The sequence below is a fragment of the Arachis ipaensis genome, chromosome B06 (assembly GCF_000816755.2).
Source record: "Arachis ipaensis cultivar K30076 chromosome B06, Araip1.1, whole genome shotgun sequence".
NCBI lineage: Eukaryota > Viridiplantae > Streptophyta > Magnoliopsida > Fabales > Fabaceae > Arachis > Arachis ipaensis.
Genome location: NC_029790.2, coordinates 15,358,076 through 15,369,942, shown reverse-complemented (window position 1 = coordinate 15,369,942; position 11,867 = coordinate 15,358,076). Strand labels below are relative to the sequence as shown.

Genomic DNA, 11,867 nt, shown 5'->3' with positions numbered 1-11,867 from the left:
ATCTTCCTAATACTTAAAGAATAAGAATTTTGTTACGGCCCGGCCCAGCTAGCTTGGCGGCCGACCCGGCCTACTGACGACTCGATCTATATGATCGGATCAATGCACATAATCCGCCCGATCTTGCAATCCGGACACGCGCTCTCGCTGCCAGCTGCATGACAGCTGTAGGGAAGGAAGCTTTTTGGAAGGAGGTCTCCCCCTGTGGGGTCCGCCCTACTGACAAGTTATATAAGGAAGGGTCCTACCCCTCCTCAAGGTACGTCATCATATCCTTTACTCCTTTATCATCTGCACATTTTCCTGACTAGAGCGTCGGAGTGTCCTTGCAGGTGACACCTCCTCCTCATGAAGAGCTCGGGAAATCGTCTGCACCCGCCATTCACACCCGGACCCAGGTCGAGGCTAGAACCCACCTTCACACCCAGCAAATATCTTTGAACCGTCCGGTAACCGATATACCGTACATTGGCGCCGTCTGTGGGGACTGGCCGATATGGACTTTATCTTGGGCCCGGTAGAGGCGGGCGATGGAGGCGAGCCCCGCAGGGAGGGAATGGACCCCAGAAGCGGAAGGGTAGCCACGGGGGTCACCTCTCACGAGCGCACCAGATCCCCCCCGCGGTAACCCGAGAGACGACCATTTGGGAGAACAGGTAGTGATAGCGCCAGAATAATACAAGAACTGCACCACAGAGTGCAAAACCTAGAACGAGAAGTGGCCGGCAGAGAACGCCATCAACCGACTCCGAGTCAAGAGCGTTCTCGGTCTCCTCAAAGGAGAGAAAGAAGTCTCCAAAGAAGTCGTTCCAGGCGTACTCCGAGCTCCTGGTCAGAATTAGAGAGCCAGGAAAGTAGGGAGGTGCCCAGGAGATGACTAGATATCGTGATTTACTCCCGATCACCGACAAGAGATACCGTAGAGGAAGACCGAGAAGGCAGCAGAGAAAGACCAAGGAGAAGCCGACCACAGCAAGAAGACAACAGAGAGAGGCCAAGGAGAAGTCGATCACACAAGGAAGACAGTAGAGAAAGACCGAGGAGAAGGCGACAACCAGTGGTCATGGGTGCAACCCCCTTCCACCATTCAATCTTGGAAGTCTGACTACCGAAGCACTTCGATAAGCCAACGGACATGAAGTATGACGGGACCCAAGACCCCCAGGAACACCTAACGGCCTTTGAGGCCAGGATGAACCTGGAAGGGGTGGGCGATGAAGTAAGGTGTCGCGCCTTCCCTGTAACTTTATTGGGACCGACAATTCGTTGGTTCAACGCCCTTTTCCAGGGCTCTATAACCACCTTTGCCAACATCAGTCGGGCCTTTTTGGCTTAGTTCACCACACGAATCGCTAAGGCGAAGCACCCAATTAATTTGCTGGGGGTAACTCAAAGGAGCGGCGAGCCGACCCGGAAGTATTTGGACAGATTCAATGACGAGTGTTTAGAGATCGACGGCCTAACCGATTCGGTGGCCAGCTTGTGCTTGACAAACGGATTACCGAATGAGGATTTCAGAAAGCATCTTACCACCAAGCCTGTATGGACAATGCAAGAGATTCAAAACGTCGCCAAGGAATACATCAATGATGAGGAAGTCAGCCAGGTTGTGGTAGCCAATAAGCGGCAGTCCGCCTACTCAAGTGTTCGCCCGCCCGGTAGCGGGGAAAGGTCAAAGGAGCACTCTAAAAACGGAGCGCCTGCTAAAGCCTTCAAACCCTTCCCCCGGGTAGGAAAATTCACCAACTACACCCCCCTAGCAGCTCCAATCGTTGAAGTCTATCAACAGATCGCCGACAAGGGCATCTTGTCGAAGCCCCGACAACTCAAGGACAGGACGGGAGGAAACAAAAGCCTCTATTGCGACTACCACAAGGGCTATGGCCACAAGGCCCAAGACTGCTTCGACTTGAAGGACGCTCTGGAACAGGCCATTTGGGAAAGAAAGTTGGCCGAATTCTCCCACCTTATCAGGGAACCACGGAGGCGGGATCATGATCGATCCAGTGAAGACAAAGGCCACGCTGTAAAACAGAGGCGAGAGCCCGAAGAGGATAATAAGTGCGATATCATTCGGCCCCGAAGACCAATGGGTTGAGGACGTGACAGAGAACCCTCCGATGGTGATTACAACTAGGGTTGGAACTGGCATAGTGAAACAGATCCTGGTAGATACAGAAGCTGATTCGAACATCATGTTTTGCAATGTGTTTGATGCTTTGGGCCTACGGGATGCCGACTTGAGGGGCAACCAACATGGCGTGGTCGGCCTAGGGGATAATTTCATCAAGCCTGACGGAGTAGTTTCCCTCCCGATCTCCATTGGCGGAGGCCAGGGGAAGAGATCCCTAATGGCGGAGTTCGTTGTCCTGAGAGACTCCACGACCTACAACCTCATCTTAGGAAGGAAAACCATCAACGAGTTTGGAGTGGTGATTTGCACTAAGCTACTGTTAATGAAATTTGTTGCCGATGATGGATCGGTAGGCTCCATCAGGGGAGATTTGGAAGCGGCAGTCGCGTGCGACAACGCCAGCCTCTCCCTAAGGAAGAAATCCAAAGAAGCATCCGGCCTTTTTCTCGCCGACCTGGACGCCAGGGTTGACGACAAACCCAGACCGAAGCCCCGAAGGGGACCTCAAAAAATTTAGGGTCGACGACTCGGAGGAAAAGTTCACCTTCGTGAATAGAAACCTACCCCATGATTTGAAAGAACCTTTGGTGGAAATGATAAGAGCTAATGGTGACCTGTTTGCTTGGACGCCAGCCGACATGTCGGGCATAAACCCCCAGTTCATCTCACACCACCTAGCCGTGAGGGCAGAGGCCAAGCCAGTGGCTCAAAGAAGAAGGAAAATGTCCCGAGAAAGGGTAGAGGAGGTGGCCAGGCAAACGGCCAGCCTACTTGAAGCGGGTTTTATCCGTGAACTCGACTACTCGACCTGGCTGTCGAATGTAGTTTTAGTCAAAAAGCCCAGCAGGAAGTGGAGAATGTACGTGGATTACTCCGATCTTAACAAAGCATGTCCCAAGGATTCCTTCCCCCTCCCCAACATTGATGCTCTTGATGATGCGGCGGCGGGGTACCGATATCTGAGTTTCATGGATGCCTATTCCGGGTACAATCAGATACCGATGCATCGGCCAGACGAAGAGAAGACGGAGTTTATAATGCCAGGAGGAACATACTGCTACAAGGTAATGCCGTTTGGGTTGAAGAACGCAGGGGCTACGTACCAGAGGCTGATGAACAAGATACTCAAAGACCTTATCGGCAAGACAGTGGAAGTGTACGTAGATGATATTTTGGTCAAGACCACCGAAGCTGAGGACCTCATCAGTGACCTGGAGAACGTGTTCGCCTCCCTCCGACGACACGACATGAGGCTAAATTCGCTCAAGTGTGCCTTCGCCAATGGAAGCTGAGAAGTTTTTGGAGTTTATGATAACCCAAAGAGGAGTAGAGGCCAACCCGGAGAAATGTGAAGCAATCCTGCAAATGAAGAGCTCGGGATGTGTGAAAGATGTCCAAAGGTTGGCGGGAAGACTCACTGCACTATCCCGTTTCCTCGGTGCGTCAGCAGCCAAAGCCTTACCCTTCTTCAACTTGATGAAGAAGGGAATTGTGTTCGAGTGGACTCTGGCATGTGAAGAGGCCTTCGAGCACTTCAAGGAGATAATATCGGCACCACCTGTCCTCGGAAAGCCTAAGGGCGGAGAAGCACTATACTTGTACTTGGCAATAACTGACGAGGCGCTGGCAGCGGTCTTGGTACGAGAGGAAGGAAAGGTCTAGCAGCCAATTTATTTTGTAAGTAAAGCATTACAAGGAGCGAAGCTGAGGTACAGTAAGCTGGAGAAGCTAGCATATGCACTCCTAACCTCCTCCCGAAGGCTGCGACAATATTTCCAAGGACACCAGGTCATCGTTAGGATGGACCAGGCAATACGCCAGGTCCTCCAGAAACCCGATCTGGCGGGAAGGATGATGACCTAGGCCATCGAGCTGTCTCAATACGACTTGCAATATGAACCCAGGCATGCAATCAAAGCTCAAGCTATGGCTGATTTCCTAGTAGAAGTAACAAAAAATCCTACCGAGACACCGAACACACGGTAGAAGCTCCATGTGGACGGAGCATCCAATCAAACATTTGGAGGAGCAGGGATCATCCTGAAAAATCAAACTGGAGTCGTATATGAGCAGTCAATCAAGTTTGAATTCCCGGTGTCAAACAATCAAGCCGAATACGAAGCCCTGCTAGGCGGCCTAGTCCTAACAAGAGAGGTCGGAGCCACCAGGCTAGAAATTTGTAGCGACTCGCAGGTCGTGACCTTGCAGATCAATGGGACGTACCAAGCCAGAGATTCACTGTTGCAGAAGTATTTAGAGAAAGTCAAGGAATTGAGCAAGCAATTCGAAGAAGTCACGGTGCAGCATGTACCCAGAGAGAGAAACACGCGGACAGACCTCCTGTCAAAACTGGCAAGCACAAAGCTAGGAACGGGGAACCGATATCTCATTCAAGGTTTGGTAAAAGAACCGGCAGTGACTTTGCATTTATCCCAGGCAGATCCCTCCTAGATTGACCAAATCACCGATTTCCTGGAAAGCAGCAAACTTCCTAGTGACGAGAAGTTGGCAAAGACCATAAGACGAGAAGCGGCCAAGTACACAATCATACAAGGCCAGTTGTTCAAGAAAGGCCTTAGCCAAACCTTGTTAAAGTGCCTGCGTCCCGACCAAATGGACTATGTGCTCAGGGAAGTCAACGAAGGATGTTGCGGTTACCACATCGGGGGGAAGGCCTTAGCCAGAAAGCTCGTCAGAGCCGGTTATTACTGGCCCTCTATGATGGTGGATTCTAAAGAATTTGTGAAAAGGTGCAGAAGGTGCTGATGCGCATAAACTAGTTATGCTACGATTTAGGAAATTGCACGATCGGCAAAATTCCTTCCGGCAAGTGCACCGGTTATCGTCAAGTAAAAACTCACAATAGAGTGAGGTCGAATCCCACAAGGATTGGTTGAGTGAGCAATTCGGATTAGAAGTGTGTTCTAGTTGAGCGGAATCAAGATTTAGATGAGAATTGCGGAATGTAAAATTGGCGGGAAAAGTAAATGACAAGAAATTGAAATGGCGGAATCTTAAATTGCATGAATTAAAGAGCAGAAACTAAATTTGCTGAAATTAAAAGGGAATGGGGGTGATTGCAAGAATTGAGTTGCAGAATGTAAAGAGAAAATGGAAATCAGAAATGGGAATTCATTGGGTTATAGGAGATATTGAGATCTCCGAATCAAAACACGTTTATCTCTTCCTCAAGCAATGCGTTCATTAAATTTTGCTTGGCAATCTTATATGATTGGATACCAATCCCTTGGCTCACCAATTCTCTATAAAAACAAACAAATTCCCAATCCCTTAGTTTAAATGTTCATAAGAAGAGATGATGCTCGATCACTGATTATACCACACAGTTTCATGAACCACAATTTGGTAGGATTACATGTCACAATATCCATCCAAACCCCAATCCAATTCACTGTGAGAAAGCTTCTCTAGCATGAATCCTCCATTCCTTTCCCAAGGTTCCGAAGGATTCCAATTATGGGTAGTTTCTTTCCCAAGACAACTACCCAATGGAATTAGATCGAGAAGCTTTCTAACAAAATTCAAGAGAAAAGATTGAAGAAGAAGATAAACTATTATTGATTCATTGAATTACAATAGAGCTCCCTAACCCAATGAAAGGGGGTTTAGTGAGTCATAGCTCTGAATTCAATTACAAAGAAATGAAAACTAGCTCAATGAAAAGGTAAAAAGTTCTCTCTAACTTAAATTCTATCCTATTTATACACTTTCTATATTGAGCTTCTGTTGTGTTTCTTGGGCTTTGAGGCCTCTCCCTGCTTCCCTTTTGCCTTGGGTTTATGATCCATAATCTTGATGAGGCTGTTGATCCAAATTCTGTAACATTCATTGAGCCAACTTAGTGATAATCAAATAATGACACATGACTCAATAAATTGAGATTTCAAACTCATCAATCCTTCAGGCCCAATCCCATAAACCATGATATTCAATTGGGTTTCATACCAGAGTAAGTTTAAGTTATTGTTTGTGCTCAAAGACTAACTCAAACCGCAATATTTTTGGCCCAGAAACCTTTTCCAAGAGTGGCGTTTAAGTTGCAGTTTAAGCTTAAACTGCAGCTTAAACGCCAGACACTTCCAGTGAGGCCTTTTGTAGAAGCACGTTTAAGCTTCCGTTTAAGGTTAAACTGAAGCTTAAACGTGGAAATGGAAGAAGGCAGCGCTGGAGAGTCATGTAGTCGAACACGTTTAAGCTTCAGTTTAAGGTTAAACTGAAGCTTAAACGTGGAAATGGAAGAAGGCAGCGCTGGAGAGTCATGTAGTCGAACACGTTTAAGCTTCAGTTTAAGGTTAAACTGAAGCTTAAACGTGGAGGTAGGAAGGGCAGCCCTGGAGGTCGAACACGTTTAACCTCCAGTTTAAGGTTAAACTGGAGGTTAAACGTGGAAGCTTGGAAGGGTAGCCCTGGAGGTGTCGAACACGTTTAAGCTCCAGTTTGAGGTCAAACTGGAGCTTAAACGTGGAAATGGAGATAGCAACCCTGGAGGAGAAAATCTGTCGAACACGTTTAAGCTCCAGTTTGAGGTCAAACTGGAGCTTAAACGTGGAAATGGCTCCCTGGTGCTCTTCCCATTTCTGGCGTTTAACCTCCAGTTTAAGGTTAAACTGGACGTTAAACGTGGAACTCCTTCCTGAGTGGCATTCTTATTCTGGCGTTTAACCTCCAGTTTAAGGTTAAACTGGAGGTTAAACGTGGAATGCTTCTTTGGTGAGACTTTCATTCTGGCGTTTAACCTCCAGTTTAAGGTGAAACTGGAGGTTAAACTTCAATTCCAGCATTTCTTAGCCTTCATGATTCTGGCGTTTAAGCGCCAGTTTAGGCTTAAACTGGAACTTAAACTCCACATGTGATATTCAAGCTTCCTTTATTGATTTTGTTGCTTCCTTGCTTAGCCTCTTCTTCCCTGAAATCATCCAAACAATTGCATCAAAGTCTTGCAAAATTTCATGAGAAATCTTCCATTCATAGCATTCAAGGAATATAACTAAAACTCATGGAATTTGCATCAAAATCATACTGTTTGGATGGTTCATTGCTTTGTTATTCATTTAACCATTCTTGGTTACTTAAAGCTCAAGAAAATGCATAAAACTACTAAAACTAACAGAAAAATGCTAGTGAAACTAGCCTAAGATGCCTTGGCATCAGGTGCCAGGAGAACGCCAACTTCCACAAAGCGCCAGCGGCCGAGCTGAGCCTACTAACGGGTTCCCGACCTTTCTCGCAATGGGGAATCAACCTGTTAGGACCCTTCCCAATCGGGCCAGGGCAGGTCAAGTACCTAATAGTGGCCATTGATTATTATACCAAGTGGATAGAGGCCGTGCCGTTGGCTAGTATATCCTCAACGAACTGTCGGAAGTTTATGTGGAGGCAGGTAACAGCCAGGTTTGGAATCCCAGAAGTCGTCATCTCAGATAACGGGACGCAGTTTGCTGATAAGAAATTCGGAGAATTCCTTGCTGGCTTGGGCATAAGGCAAAAGTTCTCATCAGTCGAACATCCCCAAACCAACGGTCAAGTTGAAGCTACGAACAAGATCGTCTTGCAGGGCCTCAAAAAGCGACTTGACCAGAAAAAGGGAGCATGGGCAGACGAGTTAGCTTCGGTCCTCTGGTCCTACCACACAACTCAGCAGTCAACTACCGGGGAGACCCCTTTCTGACTCACATATGGGGTAGAGGTAGTAATACATGTGGAGATCGGTGAGCCGAGCCCACGGCTACTCCTGGGCGGGGTTGAGGAAGCCGTGGAAAAGAATTTGATAGACGAGGCCAGGGAGATGGCCCATTTATCAGAAACGGCGCTAAAACAAAGAACGGCCCTACGCTACAATTCCAAAGTGCTCAAGAGAGAGTTTGAACGAGACGACCTCGTCCTAAGGCGCAACAATATTAGACTCCCGACACTGGGGGAAGGAAAGCTAGCAGCAAACTGGGAAGGCCCGTACAGGGTGAAAGAGGTGATCGGCAATGGTGCCTACAAGTTGGAACGGTTGGACGGCAAGGAAGTCCCGAGAACGTGGAACACGAGCAATCTGAGAAGATTCTATTCCTAGACCCAACCTGCCGACCAGACGAGCAACCTGCCAGTATAGCCGGCTTAGTAAGACGTTACTTTATGTTAGACTGTTTGCCCTTGTCGTATATTTGTTATCATTTTACATTTGGACCATTTGCCACCACTATTTATCTACTACTTGCCATCTCCTTTTTGCATTCATTATTATTAATTAAGCATCCACTGCGAGTAAGCAATTTCATAACGACACGGTGCCCCGGGACTGATCACCCTGAGAACAACAAAAGTAACAAACGCCATAGTATGCAGCTACTAATACGATAAAAGCCACGACCTGGCTTCACCAATTACCAGCGAGACAGTAAAACGTTCATAAGCAAATAGCTAATAAAAAAAAAAAAACGGTAAAAGAACATAAAGAGAAATTATCGCTTACAAAGCGGGAAACAAGCACTTTGTTACATGCTGACCAAGCGGCAAACAGATTCAAATAGTTCAAAAGGATTACAAAGTTTACAAATCACAAAAATACAAGTTACTTCTTCGGCATGTCAACAATCTTGTCATCCCTAATAGTCTTGAAAACGCCAACAGTCGAAGTATCAAAATCAGGAGCCAGCAGCTTCACTTGAGCCTTGAGGGTCTCCTCGGTCATCAGGATGGCACTCTTACCCTGCTTCACAGTGTCTTTATACTTCTTTTTAAATTCAGCAGCTTCACCCAGGGCCGTCTTGGCCGATGAGAGGGCCTCATCGCGCTCCTTCTCTAGCACGACCACCCGACCTTGAGCAGTATTAAGTTGACTTTCCAGGGTAAGCTCTCGCTCGGTAAGACACGCCACGGAAGCATCAGCGGTCATGATCTTTTCCTTAGCAGTCTTGACTTCCTCCTCAGCAACCTTGACCTTCTCCTCAACTGTCTTGGCCCTCTCCTCAGCAGCAGCAAGTTGCTCCCGAAGCAGCTTCACCTCATCTCTATACTTGGTGTTAGCCTTGACAGAGAAATCAAGCTTCGCTTCCAGAGACCGCGTTCCCGCCAAGGCGGATTCAGCCTTCCTCGCTATAGCTATTCCTCGGAGCAAAGTACGGTACATCCATCTCACTTGCAAAGCGAGGTCCCCACCATAGAAGAAGTCCTCTGTGCCGGGAAGTAGTTGAAAATCGATAAAGTGCCCGGCATCAAAGTTCTTCTCCATAACGGTGAGAACCCCCTTAGGACTGGAAGACGGCTTCCTTTTCCTTGGATTATCAACCAACACATCAACCTCAGGACTGGAAGACGACTTCCCTTTCCTTGGATTGTCGCCCTCCTCCTCAACCTCCGGCTCCACCTCTGGTCGGGGTCCCGAACCACCCTCTGCCTCCGACTGAGGACCCGAAGCGGCGCTGGTTCCGGCTCCTTTCCCCTGGGTAGGTTGGGACTGGACGTCAGGCTCATGGCGTCGTCCGGCGGCACTTCCTGGATAGGAGTAGCGGAGTCATCGTTGCTACCGTCAGCCAAGAAAGTGTTGAACAAAAAATCAAGTCCTGTCACTTCGGCAGACATTGACACTGCAACAAAACATGGAAGCTAATTAGTCGTCAAATAAGGCGGATAAATGAGGACAAGGGTATACACAGATAAATTGCCAGACGGCTACTCACATATATAATTCCTAGCCATCTCCCGATCACCCATAAGGAGATGAGGGTTAACGAGATTCTTCCCAAAAACGGCCAACAATATGTCAGCAACCCTCTTATTCTCAGGAGATAACCCTTTATACGTTAGTTTGGTAAAGGCGTTAGCTCCCGCCTCGAAACTCTAGTAAGTCGGTATGCGACGTTCCCCTTCTAACGTCAACCAAAAGGGATGCCGACCTTCGGCCAAGCGAACCTTGAAATATTTATCCTTAAAACCATGATAGGAATCTTCGAATACGCCGAAGATCCTGTGGCCTTGGGCCATCTGGAAGGACATGAAGCCCTTTTTAGCCCTCCCCTCTTTCGAAGGATTCGTTAAAGTAAAAAGAAAAAGAAACACTTCAACGGAGACCGGCAACTCCAAATGCTCACACACCATCTCGAAACAGCGGATGGAGTCCCAACTGTTCGGATGCAATTGAGATGGTGCCAAGTCACAACGGTTAAGTAGCGCCATTTGAAAGGGGAAGAATGGGAGGCGAACTCCCAGGCGAGTAAACATGGCCTTGTACAATCACATCCAATCCTGGACCTGGGGAGAGTGCAGGTTTAATTGGAATATTCGTTCGTTATCGACAGGAACGAAAACTTCATAATTTGCCTCCTCGTCAGTTCTTCCACAAAGGTAATCGGCCCATCGGAACTCAGTAAGTTCCTCCAGGGACATTTGATTAGGGGTTTCTTTCACATCTGAAGTCACCCAAGCATATCGGTCATAGGGCGCCGGTCTCACGACCCTCACGACGGGACGCTGGGCCATACCTACAGTGGGGGCACCACCCAATATCAGTCTAAGAGGCTGGGAAGCCGATACTAATACCAGGAGACTATAATTCACCTATTCAACAACTATAATAAAACAGGGTATAAATCTACAGCCAAGAACAAGGCCAGGAAAGCAAAATCTTAGAATGGTAACCCCCTACAGTATCTACCTAATGCTAAAAAGCCAGCAAATATGCAATTCACATCAAGAGTACAACGTACATGCAAAATCAGGAAGGTGAACAACGAAAATAAACAACACCACACCAATGCTAGGAAAAGAAATAGGAAGCTTACCAGGACAATGACGATGATCAAAGGGGATCGAAAAACTGAGAAAGATCCGGACAAAGCAGGGGCTCGCAATAAAGTTTTTGGGAAGAGAATGGAGAAAGCAAAGGAGACGCAGCGGCAGTGCAATGGAACTGAAATGAAACCAAAGAGAAACTAAAAAGAAACCAACTCTAAGAAGCGCGAAGGGCAGGGGCAAAATAGTCTTTGCTTGCGGGGTTTTGAATTGCCCATTAAGAGCATTAAATGCTCGGCGCAAAGAACGAGGCGACGAAAAGACGTTCCCCAATAACAAACAGTCACACATGCATGAAGAAGACGCGTCCTCCACATGGACGACCAACCAAGCGATGACACGTGAAAGAGAAAACAAAACACGCCACCAATGGCGCTCACGGCCATAGCTGGCACGTTGGGGGCACTGTTACGGCTCGGCCCAGCTGACTTGGCGGCCGACTCGGCCCACTGATGACCCGATCTATGCGATCGGATCGGCGCACATAACCCGTCCGATCTTGCGACACGGACACGCGCCCCCGCTACCAGCTGCATGACAGTTGTAGGGAAGGAAGCTTCCTGGAAGGAGGCCTCCCCCTGTGGGGCCCGCCCTATTGACAAGATATATAAGGGGAGGGTCCTATCCCTCCCCTAAGGTACGTCATCATATCCTTTACTCCTTTATCACCTGCACATTTTCCTGACTAGAGTGTCGGAGTGTCCTTGTAGGTGACATCCCCACCTCACGAAGAGCTCGGAAAATTGTCTGCACCCGCCATTCACACCCGGACCCAGGTCTAGGCTAGAACCCACCTTCACACCCAGCAAACATCTTTGAACCGTCCGATAACCAACATACCATACAAATTTAAATAGATATGTTGTTTTTTGAAACATTAAAAAGATAAAAATCATAAAACTTTATTTATTTATAAATTAAAAAAATAATTAAA

At 47.6% G+C, this 11,867-nt stretch overlaps 2 protein-coding genes across 2 annotated transcripts; both read left to right on the top strand.

Moving 5' to 3' along the window:
* On the top strand, nt 1,136-2,098 carry LOC107646454. Its single transcript, XM_016350637.1, has 2 exons — nt 1,136-1,240; nt 1,337-2,098. The coding sequence occupies exons 1-2, from the start codon at nt 1,136-1,138 to the stop codon at nt 2,096-2,098; spliced, it is 867 nt and encodes a 288-aa protein (XP_016206123.1).
* LOC107646455 lies at nt 2,121-3,426 on the top strand. Its single transcript, XM_016350638.1, has 2 exons — nt 2,121-2,483; nt 3,130-3,426. Exons 1-2 carry the CDS (start codon nt 2,121-2,123, stop codon nt 3,424-3,426), a joined length of 660 nt encoding a protein of 219 aa, XP_016206124.1.